Genomic DNA, 20,951 nt, shown 5'->3' with positions numbered 1-20,951 from the left:
CGCCTCTCTCGCCCTCTGCTCCGCCCCTTAAAAGTGCGGTTGAAGCGCGGAAGTGCTCTCCTCTCGCTTACCATTGGCCGTCGGGATTCGATTGGCGGCTGTGGCTGAGTGGGGCGGAGCCACTCTTAAAGAAGCTGAGGCGAAGTTATCAGGGCTCTAAGGGTCTTTCTAGGAGGAACCTGCGAATGCTCGGATCCCTATTGGGATTTTCTGCCCGTGCCAGTCCTCAAATTCTGCCCGCCTTCTAAGGGCCCATTTTCAAATGCCACCGCCTCTGACTTCCCCAGCAACCTCTTAAACTAAACTTGCCACTCTCCACTTTCTTATGGAGTTGTTTGAAAGTCTCCCCTACCAGAGACATTGCCTCCCTGAGAGGTGAAGTCAAGTTGATTCAGTTCTGACCGCCCAGCCCTGCCTCGCACGAAACACTGGGTTTGGGATCTGGCGGAAGTTCTGCCACTTAAGCTCTCTGGGGTTCACGCGGTTTACCCCCTCTATCAACAGGAGTGGAATTCCTGCCTTGCCAAAGTCACAAGGCTTTGGTGAGCCTTGGAGAAAATAGTGCGGCAGCCCTTTCATAACTACGAAGAGCTAGGCATCTAAATTTTCTAAATTATCGGTAATGTCATATTCCTTCATTCACTGGACTACTAATATATCTGTGTGCCAGCCTTTTGGCTGGGCATGGGTGCACAGTGATGGGCAAGATACATGGTGCCCCCAGGGAGTGTACAGGAAGCAGATACTTAATTACAGTCTGTGTGATAGTTGCTCTGGTGGGAGAAACACAAGAATGAGGGGGTACTGAGGAGACTCCTGGGCTTGCAGGGGGAGGTGAGAGACTCCTGAAAGAAAGGGATGTTCAAATGCAGATCTGAAGGATGAGCAAGAATTAGCTGGGTAGAGAGGAGACGATGGAACAGCATAGGCTGTGACCCCGAGGCAGGAGAGAACCTGGCATCCAATGAGCCAAGGAAGAGGCAGCCAGAGCAAAGAAGAGTAGTCTCCACAGTTGGAATGCCTGGGTTCTGGTTTAAACCTGCCACTCTTGGTCCTTGTGACTTTGTGCAAATCACAACTTCTTTAAACCTCACTTTCCTCACCCCTGAAATGAGGAGGATGGTTTCTGAACTGTTATGACCATTCCGGGTGATTATTCACTTAAAAGTGCTTGGGGCGCCTGGGTGGCGCAGTCGGTTGAGCCTCCCACTTCAGCCAGGTCACGATCTCGCAGTCCGTGAGTTCGAGCCCCGCGTCGGGCTCTGGGCTGATGGCTCAGAGCCTGGAGCCTGTTTCCAATTCTGTGTCTCCCTCTCTCTCTGCCCCTCCCCCGTTCATGCTCTGTCTCTCTTTGTCCCAAAAATAAATAAACGTTGAAAAAAAAAAAGTGCTTAGTGCTGGACCTGGCATGGTCTCAGGACACTTGGGCCATTGCTATAAAGAAAACTGTTATAGCCAACTGTAAACCTAGGTAAATAGATGAAGCATATAGACTGGGACAGGTATAAGTAATAACTACTGCCTACGGTCTCACTCTCTCTCCCCCTTTATTAATTAATTATTTTTAATAGGCTTTATGCCCAACATGGGGCTCAAACTCGCAAACCCTAGATCAAGACTCACATGAGCTACCAACTCAACCAGCCAGGTACCTCACCCTATTTCCCCTTTACCCTGTTGTGTTTTTCCTCCCAGGACTCATCACCTGACAGGTTGTATATTCATTTACTTGTTTTGTTTACTGCTCCATCCCTGGTGCCTAGAACAGTGTGTGGCTGACAAAGACTTTCCCCTTGATCAAACCTGAGTCACGCTCCTCTGAACCCTCTCCTCAACCAGGCCGACTTTGGACTTCCATCTATGTCCTTGTACAATTCAGTTTTAGCAAGAATTCCCCATGCGTGATATCTGATCACCCTGCATATTTAAACAAACTCCTCACTCTCCACCCTCAATATCTTGGCCTGCCTTCAGAAAGAATCCCTCTAACTTTGACATCTCTTTTCTTTTTCTTTTTCTTTTTTTTTTTTTTTTTTTTTTTTGAGAGACAGAGGGAGAAAGAAAATGAGTGGGGGAGGGGCGGTGGGGGAAAGAGCCAATCCCAAGCAAGCTCCGCCCCATTAGCGTCAGTTCAGAGCCGGACTCAGAACTCATCACAGGGCCCCATCTCACCATAAGACCATGACCTGAGCTGAAACCAAGAGTTGGATGCCTAATCAGTTGAGCCACCCAGGTGCCCCCTGGACGTTTCCACTCAGTCGTTTTCCATCCACTGGCCCCCTCCCTGCTCTTTGGCTATAAATCTCCACTCGCCTCCCCCACCCCTTATTGTGTTCAGAGTTGAGCCTGATTTCCCTCCCCTATTGCAAAACCCCCACTGCAGTAGTCTCTCTTGAATTAAGTCTTCCTTACCATCTTTAACAAGTACCATGATTACTTTTTTTTTTAACAGTGCTCAATGTGAGTTATTGAATGAATGAATATATAACTATATTGATATATGGCTGTTGAAGATGATAGAGTCAATGAATGCTGATTCAATGAATGATACAGACTGCTATGGACAGACCCTGGTAAATAAGTGAAGGATCAGTACAGATGAATAAAAACACCTAGTGATGGCTCCAAATAGACCATAACACAGACACATTAAATGGGTGCATATTAAATCACCTGAAAGCTTTTCCAAACTCCCCCTGCCCGAGCCTCATGCATGCTAAGAGAACCAGTCTGGGAGTGAGACTGGGGTCTGGATTTTGAACAAAACCATAGATGACTGAGCTCACCCTGCAGAGACAGGCTGGGGAGGTGATGGGGACCTGGGGTTAGTATATGGCGATGAACAAGCCAGGCATCCAAAAGGATGGAGCCAGGGAGGAGACAGCACCAGAAACAGAGCTCTCCACTGCATTAAAAGATGAAGCCTAGAGGTAGAAAGCAAGGAGAGGCAGAGACAGGTAATAAGCCCTCTTCTGTGTCCCGTGAAAAGAAGGATGTAACTGTAGGCCATCCCCCAGGCGCTGTGAGGAGGGAGGTTCATGATCAGCAAGTGTCCATGCCCCAAGGGCAGCCCATTCCTCTACCTTGGCAGAACCCAAGCCTCCCCCACCTCTCCTCCCTCCCTCATAACCCCTTCGCAAACCCTCACCCAACTTTGGTGAACCAGAAGGCTTTTGGTTAACAACCAGAGGAGCCCGCAGCTAGCCTGTCCCCTGGCTCAGGTCCAAGCTGAGGGCAAAGTACAGGCTAACAGCACCCCCCACTGCCAGGTGGAATATGTGTGACATTCCACAGACACTCCTGGCTACCCAAGAACAAAGGAAAGGGGTTTAAGTGCTTGCCATGGTAATGTGGGAAACTAAGGCAAATAAAAATTAAATTCCCTCGCTGCCTATAGCCCATTGACAAGTCCTTGAAACCGGCAGAGTGACCTCCCTCTAGGAGTTCAGGTACTTCGATGATGACATTTTGCCCAGGGGCAAAAGAGAATCTTAGTTTAACATTATCCCAACCTCACAGATCCTGTAAGCCTACGTTAACATATAACAATTCCTTTGGCAACTTCCTGTGTCTCATCTCCCCTAAGATATATGTAGGCAATCATGCTCCAAGCTTAGGGCCGCCTGATATACATCTGAAGGGTCTCATGCCTGAGGTTTTAATAAAGGGTAATGAATGGCCTTTTCCTAGCAACAGCTCTCCCTTCAAGGTCCTGGAAACCTTTCTTCTAAAATTCCTTAGAGAATTACTCTATCCTTAATCCCCTCCCAACCTGAGAGTTACCCCTCATGACCCCAGTGCAGCTCTTCTGCCCAGGGGTCCTGTCCCTATGCTTTAATAAAATCCCTTTTTTGCACCAAAGATGTCTTCAAGAATTCTTTCTTGGCCGTCGGCTCTGGACCATCCCACCATCACCCCAAAACTTCATCACTCCGTGCCACCAAGGTCAGGGGCAGAGGAAGGGGACTAGAAAGGTCAAGGTGGTGGTGGTGGTGGTGGGGTGGGCTGCATAGAGAGACCCAGAGCAAAAGAGGCAGAGAAATAGGAAGCTAGGGGGCCTAGTAGATGAGTGGGCTGCGAATGGTCAAGGGGTGATGAAGAGGAACAAAGGGGCAAGGGGCTGTGGGACAAGGAATGGAGAGAGGCCAGTCAGATGGCAGGCGGAGGCCGCAGAGGGCAGCAGCCAGCCGCAGCAAACCTGGCGGCGTCCAGCTGAGCCGCTCCTAAGGCTCCACCCCCTGGCCCGCGCCCCGCCCCGCCCCTCACGCCCCGTCTGGCTCCTCCCCCGCGGCCCACTCCCCTCCCCGCACGCCCCGTCTGGCTCCTCCCCCGCGGCCCACTCCCTGCCCCGCACGCCCCGTCTGGCTCCTCCCCCGCGGCCCGCTCCCCGCCCCGCGCACCCCGGCTGGCTCCTCCCCCGCGGCCCGCTCCCCGCCCCGCGCACCCCGGCTGGCTCCTCCCCCGCAGCCCGCTTCCCGCCCCGCGCACCCCGGCTGGCTCCTCCCCCGCGGCCCGCGCCCCGCCCTGCGCGCTCTGGCTAGCTCGGTGGCGGCGGCTGCGGGCAGGCGGGCGAGCTGAGGGCGGCGGTACCGGCAGCAGGTGGGCGGGGTGCGGGCCGACGGCGGCGGGCAGGGGGGCGGCCAGGCTGCCCTCGGGCCGGGCGCGGCCGGCCGTGCGGCGCGCCATGGACTTCAACATGAAGAAGCTGGCATCGGACGCGGGCATCTTCTTCACCCGGGCGGTGCAGGTGAGGCCGTGCGCCCTGGGCCTCGCGCGGCCGGCTCTCGGGGCCCGGATGTGGGGCGGGCCGGGAGCGCCCCTTCAGTAGAGACGGGGGGCGCAGGAGAAGCCCCTCGGGCTGCCACCTGATTCCCCGCAGCGGGGATACCCTCCCCCCCCCTTCCCCCTACTACTGCGCCGCTCAGAAGAGAGAAAGAGCCCGTGGCGTCTGGCCACTCTGGCCGCACCCTCAGCGTTGTCCAGGGCCGGGGACCGAGCCGGGCCTCGATTCTGCTGCCTGGGGCGAGGTATCAGGATTTACTGTTTCGACTGGCTGGGTTATCCGGCTTCCGTGGCGCCCGTCCCAGGAGGGGAGAGAGCACCGGGAGGCTCCTGCCTCCCCGCCCTTGCCCAGCAGTGACTCTGGCAGGCGCTTGGAGGCCTGAGTCCCAGGCCCAAGGACCGTGCACCCGCCACGACCCCTTCCCTGAGCCTCAGTCTCTGTACCTGTGCAATGGCCTGGTGGTACTGATTCCCTCAGGTCCCTATTACACGCTTGGATAGTCAGTCCAGAAGCCAAGACGGTTGGGATTATTTCCTTTCTGCTCCATGGGAGGCCTGTTTCTCTTATTTCTCTAAGCCTGGGGGATGGGGAAAGGGCTGAGGTCTGGCTGGGTTCCCTCCTTGGGAAGCTGTCCAGGCCGGTGATGCCGGAATTGGAAGAAGTTCTGTCCATTCCGGGGCCAGGAGAGAAACTGAGGCAGTATTGAGGAAAACCGAGAGTCAGCTATGGGCATGGATGCTCCCCCTCTTGTGACCTTGAGGAAGGGGGTTCATTTCTTAGCCTCAGTTTTTCAACCTGAAAAATGGGATTAGCAATCCCTCCCAGGATGGTCGTGAGGGTTCCGTGGTACCCTGCACGTACATACTCACCAAAGGCAAGTTTACTGGTGGTGGTAACGTAGTTAGTATTGCACCTGTGTGGCATGTGACCTTGGGCAAGTCACTTACCTCAGAGCCTCCATGTCCCCTCCTGTCAGTCGGGTGTTAGCACCGGTCTGCCTCCAGGGGTGGCTGCAGACTTGGGGCTTGGCCTGTCGCAGTGCTCTGGGAACAAGTTCTGTTGTTTGTCCTTGCTGTTGTCGGTTCTCTGGAGAAGCCCAGCCCCAGAGAGTCTCTTGGAAACCCATGTGCCCGTGTTTACTAGAAAGCACCATATCCCGTGTCCCATTGAGGATTAGTGGCCCAGCGAGGATTTGCTGCTTGCTGCTTCCAGCCCAGCAGGTGACCCCAGCCCCAGTGGGGATGCTAGGACCCCGGAACTCCTTGGTTATCCCCAGCTCATCTGGAAGGTGGGGAATCCTCCCCAGTGTTGATATGGCAACCACTCTATCTCCACATCTGGGAAGAACCTGATCTGCCAGTTTCCCCGATACCGTGGGGCCCTGGCACCTGACCTGGCCAGGGCCTGCAGAGCCTGGGGTGTGGGGAGGCTTGGGCCCCGTGGCCTCACTTCTCCTGGTGGGGGCAGGCCCGCCGGGTCGCCCATACTGGAGTGGGAGCCAGCGCCCAGGCTCCCGACTCCCGGGTGGAGGAGGGAGCTGGGAGCTTTATAAATAGAGGCTTTCTCTGGCTATGCACGCCCACCCTTGAGGCTGCCATCTTGCAGGGAGCAGCCTCGGACTCTGCAGACATCGGCCCCTAAAGCAAGAGGCTCTTTGTTTTTGTAGGGATGGGGCAGGGGTAGCAGGCCAAAGGAGAGAGAGGCTTGACATGTGACCTGGGTAGGAGAGGACCCTTGGGGGACCCACTGAGGTCAGCCTGTGCTGGGATAGGAGTCAGTCAGACAGGAGGGATGGACGGGGGTCTTTCATATCAATGTGTGGGCAGCTTCTCTGCATAGGTGCCACCTTGCCATGTCCCAGGGCATGCTGGGAAAGCTGTCGGTCCCTCCGTGTGCCGGGGACACCTTTAAGAGCCTTGCCTCACCCCCAGCCAGTAGGGAACAGGAGCTTGGTCCTGGGAGAGAGCAGGATCCCTTTTGCATGGGTGATTCCGGGATGGCTTCCTGGTCCCCAAATCGTGCCTTGGAAGTCAGGAGGCGTTTGTGAAGTTGGCCCCGGGGGGCCGGGAACAAAGCAGGAAAACCTAGAGCATGTTCGAGTAAGATGCTAGTGCGGGTGAGAGCGGGCAGTGGAAGTGGGATGGGTGCCCAAGAGGTTGGGAAAAGCCCAGTAGGAATTTGAACCTGCGCAGATGTGGGGTGTGAGGGATGGGCACCCCATGGCTCAGTGGGGAGTGGCTGCCGCTAACCTCGGTAAGCAGCAGATATGCTGAGGCACGCATTTGGGTGACATGGTCGCCTAAACTAGGGTGATTGGTGCCATTGGGGTGAGGGGGTTCTTAGGTAGCTCCGAGGAGGGACGTGAATGGGGCCTTTTATTCATGGTGGTGACGGCAGCCGCTGACATTTATTAGGCCGGTGCTGTGTGTTTCCAAAATATTCCGTGAGACTGGGCCTGTTATCTCCGTTTGCCAGGGTGGGGAACCGAGGACCGGAGGGGTGGTTTTGCCTTTCTAAGCCTTGGTTTGCTCATCTGGAAAGTGGGGCTGACGCTGCCCCTCAAGGGGCTGGGTGAGGGGAGGCCTGCTCAGGGCCTGGCTCTGGGAGGCCCCAGTGTGGGGAGAGGTGGGAGGAGACGGGTGGGGGGGGGGGTGGAGGGGGGAGGCGGGGGGAGCAGCCGGTTCCCAGGTGGGGAGCTGCGGGCCATAAGCGTGGCCCACCCAGCCCTGCAGGGAGAAACCCAAGCCCTGTTGCATAATTGATGGCTGCTAAGCTAGAGCCGACTCTCTCCTCAGCAGTGGCTCTCTGCGGCTGGGCTGGAGCTTTCCTTGCCCTCTGGGTGATTTATCCTGCTAAGTAGTCTGGGAAGGGCCTCCAGACTCCCAGCCCATGCTGGCCCTGCCTTGAGCCCTTGCTTAGCCTCGGTGGCATCATCTGTGACGTGGGAAAACTCGACCCATCTGCCTTGGAGGGCTACCGGAGGTGGGTCATTGGTGGCTTACTTAGCCCCGGGTTGGGCTCTAGATGTGGCCAACAGTATCTATTGCCGTTACTACTGATCTTACTCCTGCGGTCTGAGTCCTTTTGTTGTTTGGCCATGACCTTGAGCAGGCTCCTTCTCCTGGCTGGAGATGGCCTTCTCGATAAGAGGGGCCAGGACGTGGGCCGGTTGCTGGTTGTTCCTGTGCGGCCTACACAGCTTCTGGTGGCTCTGACCATGTGACATCCTGGTTCTTGCCTGGCCTTGAGGCGGGGCTGCTGAGCTCTCTGGGCCCCGTGTGTGCCCAGGCAGTTGGCTCTGATGGGCCAGTGGTGTTCCCCGTCCACTCACCGGGCAACCAGAGGCCAGCCATGTGGCTGTCCTGCCCACACACTCTCCCTTTCAGTCCCAGCCTCCTCTCTGCCCACCAGCTCTACACAGCAGCACCTTAACACCGAACACCGACTCCCCGCCAGACCATGGCCTTCATGTCTTACCCACATCTTTCTTATTTCATCCTATTTCAGCTGTGAGGGAGCTGCTGTTATTTATTTTGCTCATTTTTCAGCTCTGGAAACTGATGCCAGAGAGGCAAAGCCACTTGCCCAAGGTCACGCACCTCTTCAGTGGTAGAACGGAGACTGGAATCCGGTCCCTCTGATTCTGGGACCTGGGTTCCTCCCACTCGTCTCCTGGCACTCCCTCCCCGGTGGCTCCCAGCCCCCTATGGAGCCCTAAGATAACCCCAGACTTTGCTTCAGGCCCCATTTATTCCCTGTGCACCTGCTACCAAGTGCTTTCCTTCAGAGTTGGATTAGGAGGACCCCCAGAACTAGGCTCCCAAGGACTTCTTATTCCCTCCAAGTTATATGCCAGATTTTCTGCAAATGTGCATTTTTGTTGGCGGGGGATGGAGGGAGTCTATAGCCTTCATTGGATTTCTAGAAGAAGCCACGATCCCCGAACTCTGGTCCAACCTAATTTTACAGAAGGGCAAACCGAAGCACAGAACAGGGTTGTAACTTGATCAAGGTCACAGAACAGGTCAGGGGCAGAGCAAATTTCTTAACCTTGGGCCTGGTTCTAGCTGGTGGGGGAGGTGTAGAAGGGTGGGGCAGGGGCAGTCCTCCCTTCCCCGCTTCTGAGTCCTCCCCACCTCTCTCAATCCTCCCCACACAGTTCACAGAAGAGAAATTCGGCCAGGCAGAGAAGACTGAGCTGGATGCCCACTTTGAAAACCTTCTGGCCCGGGCAGACAGCACCAAGAACTGGACCGAGAAAATCCTGCGGCAGACAGAGGTGCTGCTGCAGCCGAACCCTAGTGAGTGGGCCCGGGGTGGTCCCAGGCGAGGGGCGGAAAGCCACTGGTGGGAGGCCGGGGCTGCAGAGACCACGCTGGGGGGACTGGGCGGCAGGTGGGATTTGGTTGCTGGGGCTTCTGAGGCCTGCTGGTGGGTGGGGGGTGGGCAGTTAAAGAAATCAGCAGACTCAGTGATGGGCTCCAGGATGCACTCTCTGGGGCAGCAGAAGTGTTAAGTTTTGCACAGAGGAGTTGAAGAAATGCTTGAAACTAAAACACGCTTGGGAGAAGAGGTAGGGAAAACATGAGCCGGGTCTTTTGAGAGGGCAGCGAGGCCCAGAGATGGAAGAGGGCTTGCCCAGAGTCTGCTACGAGCATGAGCAAGGAGTGAGCACAAGCAAAAGGCCAGGAGAGCCCAAGGGGAGGGTGGGGTGTCTTGGGGTCGTGATGCTTGTCTGCCTGTAAGTCTGCTACACAACTGAGTGTCTCGAGGGCTTTCTGGAGCCAGCACCAGGGCCCTGTCCATATATGTGTTAGGTTCTATAAATCCATATTGTCCTGAGGGAGAAATGAATGGGCCTTGACTTTGGGCCGGTCACCCCCAGCCATGGGACCTGGGGCGGGCATGTCGCATCTCTGAGTTGTGGCTTCCTCCTCGCCAGAGTGAGGGGTCCTACGAGGTTGAGTGCCAGTGTCACAGGGTTGAGGTAGGCACCAGGAAGAACATTCTGCAAGTCACCAGGCCAGGCACCCCGTGGGCAGGCCCTGCGCTGCGTCTGTTGCTGTCGCCGTGGCTTCTGTCCTCGGGTTGTACTGAAGAGCCCTGTGGCTTTGGCTGCTGTCTCCCTGCAGGTGCCCGAGTGGAGGAGTTCCTGTATGAGAAGCTGGACAGGAAGGTGCCCTCGCGGGTCACCAATGGGGAGCTGCTGGCACAGTACATGGCAGAGGCGGCTAGTGAGCTGGGGCCCACCACGCCCTATGGTGAGCCAAGCCCCATAGCCAGGGTCAGGGGTCATGGTCTCTTGCTCTCGACTTTCCCTGTCTCTCCCTTCCCTGCTTTCCCTTTTTTACTTTTTTTTATTAAAAAAAAATTTTTTTTTAATGTTTATTTATTTATTTATTTTTTAATTTTTTTTTTCAACGTTTATTTATTTTTTTTGGGACAGAGAGAGACAGAGCATGAACGGGGGAGGGGCAGAGAGAGAGGGAGACACAGAATCAGAAACAGGCTCCAGGCTCTGAGCCATCAGCCCAGAGCCCGACGTGGGGCTCGAACTCACGGACCGCGAGATCGTGACCTGGCTGAAGTTGGACGCTTAACCGACTGCGCCACCCAGGCGCCCCAATGTTTATTTATTTTTGAGAGGGAGAGAGGGAGACACAGAATCCAAAGGAGGCTCCAGACTCTCGAGCTGTCAGCACGGAGCCCGACGCAGGGCTTGAACTCACGGACCGCGAGATCGTGACCTGGGCCAAAGTCAGACGCTCAGCCGACTGAGCCACCCAGGCGCCCCTCTTTCTCTGTCTTTTTTAAAGTACACAAATAATACCTGTATTCATTCTACTTGTAAAAACCTCAACGTAAATGAAAATGGAGTGAAAAATGGAAGTGTCTCTCAACCAGTTTTGGTTTGAGCGCATTTTTTTTTTTTTTCAACATTTATTTATTTTTGGGACAGAGAGAGACAGAGCATGAATGGGGGAGGGGCAGAGAGAGAGGGAGACACAGAATCAGAAACAGGCTCCAGGCTCTGAGCCATCAGCCCAGAGCCCGACGCGGGGCTCGAACTCACGGACCGCGAGATCGTGACCTGGCTGAAGTCGGACGCTCAACCAACTGCGCCACCCAGGCGCCCCGAGCGCATTTTTTAATGGGATCGTACTGTGTGTCCCATTCTGCGGCCTGACTTTTAAACTTGGCATTGTTTTAGATACCTCTTCACTGTGGCACTTATAGAGCCAACTCGGTCTTTTTTTTTTTTTTTAACTTTTAAAGTTTTATTGCAGTATAATTTACATACCATAAAATGCACCTGTTTTAAATGTGTAATGCAATGATTTTGAGTAAATTTAGAGTTGTGCAAACATCCCCCCAATCCGATTTAAAGAACATTTCTGTCACCTGCAAAAAGTGCCATGTCTACTTAGAGTCGGTCCCCAGTCCCATCCCCTGCCAACTGCTAATGTGCACTGTGTGTCTGTAAATTTGCTTTTTCTGAACATTTCACATAAATGGAATCAGACGTTGTGTCGCGTTTTGCATCTGGCTTCTTTTCCCAAGCGTAATGTCTCTGAGGTTCATCCTTGTTGTAACAACGTGTTTAAAGAGTTCACTCCATGGGGGTGCCTGGGTGGCTCAGCCGGTTAAGCGCATGACTTCGGCTCAGGTCATGATCTAACAGTTTGTGGGTTTGAGCCCCAAGTCAGGCTCTGTGCTGACAGCTCAGAGCCTGGAACCTGCTTCAGATTCTGGGTCTCCTTCTCTCTCTGCCCCTCCCCCTCTCACTCTCTCTCTCAAAATTAAACATTTAAAAAATTAAAAAAAAAAAAAAGATTTCACTCCTTGTAATCGTTGGATAGTATTCTATTGTATGGCTAGGCCACATTTTCTTCATCCATTCACCATTTGATAGACATTTGGTTTGTTTCCTTATGAACGTTTGCATACAGAACTTCGTGAGGACATATGTTTTCATTTCTCCTGGACATACATACCTAGGAGTGGACTTGCTAGGTCATATGGTAAACTTATGTTTAACTTTTTAGAAAATTATCAAACTTTTTCAAAGTGGCTGTGTGCAGGTGGTGGTTAATTTCCAAATATTGGTGGATTTTCCAAGTTTCCTTCTGTTGTTGGTTTCTGATTTCGCTCAGGTCAGAGAACATGCTTTGTATGATTTTAATCCTTTTACATTTATTAAGACTTGGCTTAGTCTGCAGTCTCTCCTGGAGATTGTTGGTGTTCACTTAAGAAGTTTGTATGTTATGTTGTTGTGGGGTGGAGTGTTCCAGAGATGACAGACTAAGTTGGTTCATAGTGTTGTTCAAGTACAGATGCCATCTTCTTATTATCTTCTCTGTCTCAGGTCATTTTTGTTCATATGTTCCTCCTTTACTCCTTCTGTCATGTTAAATAGAAATTTCCAAGTGTAGCATTGTAATTTCTTTGTTGCTTTGGAACCTGCTTCAGATTCTGTGTCTCCCTCTCTCTCTGCCCCTATTTGCTCACACTCTGTCTCTCTCTCTTTCTCTCAAAAATAAATATTTTTAAAAAATGTGTGTATATATATATGTATATGTATATATATACACATATAGCCTGTAGCCTCTTAGGAGTCTTCGCTAAATCTAACGTCTGAGTCTCCTTAGAGACTCCGTGACTACTGATTGCTTTTTTCTTCTGTGTATTGCCCATACTTACCTATTTCTTTGCATGTCTTAGAGTGTTTTGCTAAAATCTGGAATCTACAAAAATTTTAATACTTTTTTTTTTTTTTTTTGAGAGAGAGAGAGTCGGGGAGGGGCAGAGGGAGAGGGAGACAGAGGATCCGAAGCAGGCTCTGCGCTGACAGCAGGGAGCCCGATGTGGGGCTCAAACCCACGAGCCATAAGATCATGACCTGATCTGGACATTTTAGATAATAGAGTAGCTGTGGATTCCGAATCACTTGGGGGTTGTTATTGCTTTGTTTGTTTAGAAACTCGCCTGAGCTGGTTGTTTCGAGTCGGTCTTCCTTCCAGTATGCGGCTGCTGCTTTCACATTTTTTTAAGTCATTCTTTTTATTTTTAAGCCAAGCGTCCTGGGGTTTGCTCCTGGGTTAGCGTATGTTAGTCGTCAGGCAGTGATTGTCAGAGGTTGCGCTTAAACATCTTGCACCATTAAGGCTTTACTGATGAATTTGTGGCTGTATTGGGGAACACATTCGAAATTCAAGCAGTTTACACGTCTGACCGGCTTTTACTTTGTGTGTAGAGCCTCCTATTTGGCTTCGGATCGGGGTGAGTAGGGTTCTCCCCATTCTCTCTGAGTGTGCTGCACACACACAGGTATAGCCTTCCAGACCACCAGAGATGTCTGGGAGTTCGTCAAGGCCCAAACGACTATCTTGTTTCCAGAGCTCCTGATAAAGTTCTGGCAGGTCTGTTCCAACCAGTGTTCCCTGTTCAAGTCAGCTGTAATGTTGGCCTTTCCCAATTATTTACCGTTGAGACTGCTGTTGTTCTTGACAGCGTCCCGTGGATTTCTCTGTGCTCCAGCCCAAATCCATTCGGCCCTAATCCCACTACCTTCCCCACCCGCCACCCCTGCCCACCTAGCAGTGAGGCTGCCGAGGAGATGGGAGTCCTCCCAGGCTAGAAAGCCACAGGCTCCCACTGTTCTTACTAAGGTCCGGTAGCTCTTGAGTAAATATCCTCAGTTTATTTGCCTTTGGCCAATTTCCAGGTCCAGAAATGTTTGCTTTTGACAACTGCGTCTACTTTTTTTTTTTTTTTTTGAGAGAGAAACAGCGAGCAGGGGAGGGGCAGAGAGCAAGGGGGACAGAGGATCCCAAGAGGGCTCCGCGCTGACAGCAGAGAAGCCGACACGAGGCTCAGTGGGGCTCGAACCCACCAACCACGAGATCCTGACCTGATCCGAAGTCAGACGCTCAACCGACTTTTTTTCATTGCTTTTTGGGAACGGGATTTGTCGAGCTCCTTTCTCTGTTCTGGAAGTCCCTCTCCTACCCCCTGCTGGTAATGTAGTGCTCCGTGCTCTGGATGCCCCACTATTTACTTGTCAGTCCCCAGATGGTGGATACGTAGGCTGCTATACGTTTTCCCCAGCCAGCCGTTCCGTGCTGGGCATACTTGCTCACGCCTCCTCGGCACGCCTCTGTCCGGCCTCTCCCCTACTCCTGGGGGTCAGAGCAGCCTGTGCCTCTCCCTCACCCTGAAACTCCATTTACTCAGGGAAGACGCTGATCAAGGTGGCAGAAGCTGAAAAGCGCCTGGGAGCCGCGGAGAGGGATTTCATCCACACAGCCTCCATCAACTTCCTCACGCCTCTGCGCAACTTCCTGGAAGGGGACTGGAAAACAATTTCGGTGAGAGACCTGGGGCCACTCTGCTTCCTGGAAGCCGTGGCTTCCTTCTCCTCAGAGCTGCTGGGCGTAGGCTCTCCTCCCGTGTCGGGAAGTCGGCACTCCTGGACCTCCTCAGACGTGGCTCCTGTGGGCTGAGTGCCATAGTGGGTGACCTCCCCTGTCTGGGCCTCAGTTTCCCCGTGTGGACCAGATGGCCCAGTGGGATCTCCCAAGGCTGCCCGGGGTCTCACTCTTCCCTTTCCCCTGCCCCACAGAAGGAGAGACGTCTTCTCCAAAACCGCCGTCTGGACCTGGATGCCTGCAAAGCACGGCTGAAGAAAGCCAAGGCCGCAGAAGCCAAAGCCACGGTAGGTGTCCCTGCTGGTCTCCTGCCCCTGCCCAGCTCTGTTTGGAGCCAGGGAGGGTGAAGGGACCTGATGTTTGGCATGACCTTTCTTCCCTGTCCCTGCCTGGAGAGGCCTGGCTCGGGGGGGCGCTGGTCCTGGCTGACCGCTTTGGGTCACGCCTCTCTGCCCCTACAAGGGAACCCTGGCGGCCCAGAGCTCTGGGTCCCAGGGCAGACATTTACGGGGTGGGCTGAGGGCATGCCACAGCCTCCCCAGACAGACAACCAGTTGGGAGTTTCTCGCATGGCCCTGCCCTGCCCTCCCCGGATGCTCGGCTCTGTCCCCCGGCTCTGCCCGGGCATGGCTCCCCCTTACTAACTCCCCTGCCCGCTGCTCCAGTGCTGGCCCGGGGGTGCCCTGATGGTGTGAACCCCGGAGCTAGACCACCCACCTTCTCAGGGCCACCTTCTCAGAGGCATGACCGAGGACCCTTTCAGGTTAGCCCCATGACATGGGGTTGGGCCGGGACCTCACGGTTCTCTGTTTACTCTCGGCTCACTGAGGCCTGCCCAGCCTGGTCAGGCCAGTGGACGCAGCGTGGCGCAGTTTGGCCAGGGCAAGGCCAGGGTGGGGAGAGTGGGCCTGAGGGCGAGCATACTCCTGGCATGCCGGGCTACTTGGGGGTACGGGGGCCTAGAGGCCTCCTTGCACTCTGAGGAGGGAACTCCCAGGTCCAGGGAAGGCCGGGGGTACCACCACCTGTGCCTGCCCAGCTCTCAGCTGCCCATGAGGGTTTTCTAGCCCCAAACCCTCCTTGCATTCCCTTCCCACAGTGTGGCCACTGGGGACCATGGAGCCCGGGCCTGCACTGCCTCTGGGGACAGCCAAGGGCAGGGTCTCACTCATCCAGGTGTGTGGGGCCAGATCAGAGGCAGGTCTCAGCCACTGGAGTCCCGCCGTGGTTGGGTAGGATGACGTGTGGCCACAAGGTTGACCTCTCTAAGTCACCTGGACAGGACAGTCTCCCCATCACCCAGGGCTAGACCATCTCTCTGGAGTACCTTGGCCGGAACAAGCTCATCCTCCATCAGTCAGGCCAGGGGAGCCTTTCCTTAGTCACTGGAGCGGCAGGACCCCTTCTCCAGTTGTCCGGCCTGGACAACCTCCAGCCTTTGGGTCAGACCAGGATACCCTCCGCAGAGCTAGGCCCTGGGCAGCCCAGCTATGGCGAGCGTCCCAGAGGACTGGAGGCTGGCAGGTCACACCCTCACCCCACGCCCTAAACACACACACACACACACACACACACGCGCGCGCACGCGCATAGCAGGACTCCTTCTGGAGGGCAGGGTCCACTGCCCGCCCACCACCTGCTGTCCCCTCCCGCCGGGGCCCGGGGGGGCCTGCTCCCGCCTGCGCTGTGGACTCACTAACTCTTTGTTTTTGTTCCTTTCCGTTCTGCTTTGGGTAACTTGGCTCAGTGTGAGGGAGATGTGAGTATACCTGTCCCACGTGCTGTGCTGCTTCTGGTTTGCCCGTCCCAGCCTCGGGCCGCAGTGCCGTGGCTGGCCCAGGGGACACATCCTGGGCATTTTGCAAGCAGCTGGTCTCCCCACCAGAGCCTCTGCCACGCGTAGCCTCTGGCTTAGGGGGACGCCAGGCACTGGAGCCTGTGAGTCAGCTTTTTGCAAATGTGGGAAGCCTGTCACCCTGTCCATCCATGCATCCACCTGTCCATCTTGTTGTGGGGGAGGGGCCCGGTCCTTGCTGCAGGAGCGAGAGATGTGCTGTGTGGAGATCCTGGGCCTGAGGAAGCTGGGGTGGGAGACGGGTTTTGTCTGGAGGGCCGTGGCTCCAACCGGGGCATCTGAGTGAGACGGGGGTCCAGGGAGGAGGGGGCCAGACCCAGTCTGCGACTCACCCGGAGGCTCCCTGGCATCTGCTCTCCTGGGCTCCCAGCGTGACCACCCACTTGGTCTTTGTCTGACTCTCCGCGTCCCTACGCCCACCTCGCCCCCAGGAGGTTGGAGCAGGGAGAGGGGTCCACGTGGTATGTGTCTGCAGCCTCCCGTCCCTTGGGCCGGGACTCCTGGCCTCTCCTTGTGGGAGATTCAGGGGCGGCGCCCGGCCCCACTTGACCCCCTTCCTTCGTGACCTCTTCCCGCCAGACGGTGCCTGACTTTCAGGAGACTAGACCTCGTAATTACATTCTCTCGGCCAGCGCCTCCGCGGTAAGCGCCCCACCCCGGCCCCCCGGCCTCCCTGCGCCCGCCCCCCCGGCACGGGGCAGCCACACAGCACAGCAGCAGGAGCACAGGGCATGTCCTGAGAGCCGGGAGGACTGGAGGGCCGCAGCCCCGCCTCAGGCCCCCTGCCTGCCCCCCCCCCCCCCCCGCCCACGGTGCTGGCCTCGCTTCCCTGTGCGCCCTGCTGGAGGTGGAGGCCGGGCCAGCCGCACCGGACTGCACAGGGAGCTGCGGGGCAGCGGACCCGTCCCCCGCCCCGCCGGGGCCCTGAGGTCTGCCCCTCCCCCCCCACCGCCCCCGCCAGCCCGCCAGCCCGCCATGGGTTCACAGACCCGGGACTGGAGACGAGGGTGGTGCTGTTCTGCCTCTCTGACACGGTGTGGTGTCGTGGCGGCGAGGAGAGGTCCAGAGAACGAGCAGGGAGAGTGGGGGGCCCCGAGGGAGCAGGCCGGCGGGCCGAGGATAGAAGGAAGGAGGTGGGCAGGGTGGGGTCGCGAAGGGTTCTGTTGTCGTGGGATCTCTTCTTCACCGCTTCATCCGGCTACTAGGTGTTTACCTGTAGTTTGGAGCATGGGCCACCCACGTCCGTCCCATCGTACCTGTGGCCACCACAGGTGGCTGTGCCTCTTCTGCCTTTTTCTCCCACCTTCCATTTCTGCCCTGGGCGGCACGCCGTGGCACAGACCCCCTGGCTCTCCTTCACCCCTGTCCCTGCATGTTGCCGCGAGTGTCTGTGCACTCACGCGGTGGCTGGGCCATCGTTCCCCTGGGGCGGGGGCCCCGGTTCACTCCACCAGGCCCCTCTTGCTGGGTGCCCTCTATACACACGCGTGGGGGCCGCTCCCCACGTTTTGGTTTTCTCAGTGGCACTGTGGCGGGACACCTCGGTCCGCAGAGCTAACCTTGTCTTGCTCTCGGGTTATCATCTTAGGATAGACCTCCCACACTGGGCAGGAGAAATGGGTCTCCTAAGTCGTGGCGGGGGGAGGGGGGTCTTTCTTCTTTAGACTCTGGATGACACTTCCTGCCCCCTTTCCTGGGCCGAGTGGAAGGAGGAATATCCCGGAGGGTGGAGACTGCCCTGTTTTTTTCTTTTGCCATTGAACCCCAGTGTGACTCGGGCACGAGGCTGCCTTTCTCTGCAGAAGGACAGAAAGGTTCAGTGACTGGCCTAGGGTCACACGGTCCTGCGTCCCAGCCCACCAGCCTTAGCTGAGTGTCAGGGTGGGACGGGGGACGCTCGGTCTCCCGTCAGAGCCCGGGGGCTTACGCTGTAGGAGAAACCCCGGCAGGACTTCCCAGCTGGCTGTGCCCCACCTTCCCTGCATGCGGCATGTTGGACTGGACCGTGGTTGTCCGCGCCCCTGCTCACACCAGGCCACGTCCCCGCCTCAGCTCCTGGTTGGGTTACGGGCAGGGTATGGGGTGGGAAGAGGTGGGCTCTCGGGGAGCTGGGGCAGGACGCGGGCTCTGGGGTTCAGCTCTCCTCCCTCTACTCCCCCGCTGACCGGTGCCCCCTCCCTCCCCTGCTGCGCGGTCCTGTTGCGGTCACTGAAGCTCTGGAATGATGAGGTGGACAAGGTGAGTCTGGGCTCGGGAGGCTCGGGAGCAGAGGCTTGAAGCAGGTTGGGAGGGGGGAGGGGTCAGATTGGTTTCTAGTTCTGGGTTCTGTCCTGGGTCGGGGCCACTGTGAGGGTATCGCTTCCCCTCTGTGGGGAGACTGCCCCCACAGTCCCTCTGGGCACACGGGAGTGGCGCTGTCGGGTGGCGAGGTACCGGGTGTCAGAGGTCCTAGCCAAACACCCGTGGGTCTGTCTCTGGCCACTGGTCACAGCATAGGTCCAGAGGGGTCCCAGCAGGGTTATGGCTGCCCCAGGGGCCAGGGCTCCAGGCCTGAGAAGCGCACCCCTGCCTCCAAGCGGTCTGTGTCCCCAGGGGGAAGTGCCATCTGCATCCAGAGAACAGGGCTGCTCCTGGTGGGCGTCAGGGCCGCGGGAAGGGGTGGCAGGAAGGACGGCGGGGGCCACTGCTGCTGTCCTACATTCTCACACTGTGCCCTTCCAAGGCCGAGCAGGAGCTCCGAGTGGCCCAGACCGAGTTTGACCGGCAGGCAGAAGTGACCCGGCTCCTGCTGGAGGGAATCAGCAGCACTCACGTGAGTCCTGCCCCATGTCGTCCTTCCATCGTCCCCTGTCTTCCTGCCCCTCCCCCCCCCCCACCCCAAGCGGTCCACGACGAGGCGGGCGATGAAGTTGGATCTCAGAAGCAGGTGGTGAGGGGCAGCGCTGGAGCCCATGGTCCTGAGGGTGGAACTTGAGCTCTGTTCCAGGTGCCACAGAGCAAGTGCCAAAGGCTGGATGGCCCTCCCCCCTGCTCCAGGGGGGCAGCAGGGAGCGGGGTGGGGGAGGGAACGTCTCACCTCCCGGGCCACCGCTCACCCCGCTCACCATGGGCACCGCTCTCCTCCCTGCAGGTGAACCACCTTCGCTGCCTCCATGAGTTCGTGGAGTCCCAGACGACTTACTACGCACAGTGCTACCGCCACATGCTGGACTTACAGAAACAGCTGGGCAGGTGCCCACTGGGGTCCCCTGGCTCCCAGGCCTAAGCTCAGAAAGCCCTATGACACACAGGGCGGGTAGAGGGCTGAACCTTGTGTCGGGGGCATCACACCCCCCTGGACAACAGTGAGGTGGTGGGCCTTGACCTCTGAGCGCGGTCTCTCGAGAACGCCCGGGTGGGAGGATGGCAGGGACTGGGCGGCGCATCTCACGTTTCCCCTTGCCTTGCTTTTCCCCTCACGCTGCCAGCTCCCAGGGAGCCATGTAAGTAGCGGCAGCGGGCCCAGGCGGGGTTTGGGGGGACGCGTGGGACTCCCGTGGGGACGTGGCCCCCGGCTGAGATGTTGCACCTGTTCAGATTCCCAGGCACCTTCGTGGGCACCACGGAGCCCGCCTCCCCGCCCCTCAGCAGCAGCTCACCTACCACCGCCGCGGCCACTATGCCCGTGGGGCCCTCTGTGGCTGGCCTGGCCCCTCCAGGGGAGGCTGCTCTCTGCCTGGAGGAGGTGAGCCCACCTGCCAGCGGGACCCGGAAGGCCCGGGTGCTCTACGACTACGAGGCGGCTGACAGCAGCGAGTTGGCCCTGCTGGCTGATGAGGTAGGTCTGGTGCCACAGGGGTGGGGCAGAGGGCGGGCCCAGGAGCATCAGGGAACCAGAACGGGGAGCCCCCCCAACCACTGCCTCCAAGTCTCTGAGGGGCCCTGGGGGTGGAGCTGGGGGGTAAGTGGAGGCAGCTCCAGCTCTGAGGAAGCAGGCTCTAGGAAGAGCAGGTGAGTTCCTGTCTCTGCACGTGCAGATGTCCGTGTGTCACGGGACTGTGGCAACCCCGACCCCACGCCGGTTCTGCCCCTGCTCGGGTGTGACCTTCCCTCTGCCCTCTTCAGCTCATCACCGTCTACAGCCTGCCCGGCATGGACCCTGACTGGCTCATTGGCGAGAGAGGCAACAAGAAGGGCAAGGTCCCGGTCACCTACTTGGAACTGCTCAGCTAAGCAGGCCCCTCCAGGCCCCCCCCCGGTTCTGGCCCTGGCGGGAGAGGACGTGTGCAGCCCCACCACCTGTCTGTCGGTGACTCAGCTGCTCGGGGTGGGGAGACCAGCCCCATTCCGTCCACGTCCCCGGTCGTCCAGCTGTGACGGGGCCCCAGAGGCTGAATGGTCCCAGCCCCTCCCCCAGCCCTGCTTCTGGAGCCCCCGGCGCTGTCTGCATCCACTGAGCTCCCCAGCTCTGCGGTCCTCCCCGCTCCTGCTGAGGAGGGGCGGCTGGCTGCAGTGCCGCCCCAGGCACCGCGGCTCCCCGCGGGGGTCGGAGCGCTAGGCCTGCAGCAGCCTGGGGCACACCCTTGGCAAGAGAGCACCTGCCTTTTGGTTGCCAAAAGCAGCAGTGGGGGGAAGGTGGGCAGGTCTGCGGTGGGCCTGGGGACGGGCGCCGGCCCCTCTGGGTGGACTGGAGCGAGGGGCGCCTGGCCGGAGTGGCATCTCCTGGGTGCTCCCCACCCCTACCCCCTCAAGACCGCTCAAGCCAAGTTCGGTGGCTGCAGCCTGCACCTCTCCACACTCACTTTTTAACTGATCTTTTTACTCTGCCTGTCTGCTTGCTGTATAGCCAGTGACAAATAAATCATCCTTCACGTGCATGTTGCCTGGGCTCCTATCGGGCTGCGGA

The 20,951-nt window shown here is 57.2% G+C and overlaps 1 protein-coding gene across 6 annotated transcripts; it reads left to right on the top strand.

Moving 5' to 3' along the window:
• Positions 1 to 4,535: 4,535 nt before the first annotated feature.
• On the top strand, positions 4,536 to 20,412 carry SH3GLB2 (SH3 domain containing GRB2 like, endophilin B2). Of its 6 annotated transcripts, XM_086684228.1 has the most exons (13): positions 4,536 to 4,747; positions 8,943 to 9,084; positions 9,916 to 10,044; positions 14,018 to 14,151; positions 14,406 to 14,498; positions 16,646 to 16,708; positions 17,731 to 17,880; positions 18,281 to 18,304; positions 18,789 to 18,878; positions 19,197 to 19,297; positions 19,534 to 19,548; positions 19,643 to 19,883; positions 20,171 to 20,412. In XM_086684228.1, the coding sequence occupies exons 1-13, from the start codon at positions 4,685 to 4,687 to the stop codon at positions 20,276 to 20,278; spliced, it is 1,353 nt and encodes a 450-aa protein (XP_086540354.1). In that variant the 5' UTR covers positions 4,536 to 4,684; the 3' UTR covers positions 20,279 to 20,412. The 6 variants fall into 6 exon arrangements, with proteins under 6 accessions (XP_086540354.1, XP_086540355.1, XP_086540358.1 ...); XM_086684229.1 differs by lacking the exon at positions 19,534 to 19,548 and having other exon boundaries at positions 4,537 to 4,747; XM_086684230.1 differs by lacking the exon at positions 17,731 to 17,880 and having other exon boundaries at positions 4,538 to 4,747.
• Positions 20,413 to 20,951: the final 539 nt, after the last annotated feature.

Source organism: Puma concolor, chromosome D4, assembly GCF_028749965.1.
Source record: "Puma concolor isolate L17-30 chromosome D4, mPumCon1.1.hap2, whole genome shotgun sequence".
NCBI lineage: Eukaryota > Metazoa > Chordata > Mammalia > Carnivora > Felidae > Puma > Puma concolor.
The sequence above is the reverse complement of the archived record's forward strand: the minus strand, read 5'-3'. Positions and strand labels throughout refer to the sequence as shown.

Coding starts and splice junctions, on each gene's coding strand:
- SH3GLB2 (XM_086684228.1), top strand. CDS start 4,685: ATGGACTTCAACATGAAGAAGCTGGCATCGGACGCGGGCATCTTCTTC. Junction 18,305..18,788: donor GGAATGATGAGGTGGACAAG/GTGAGTCTGGGC, acceptor TGCCCTTCCAAG/GCCGAGCAGGAGCTCCGAGT. Junction 18,879..19,196: donor AGGGAATCAGCAGCACTCAC/GTGAGTCCTGCC, acceptor TCCTCCCTGCAG/GTGAACCACCTTCGCTGCCT.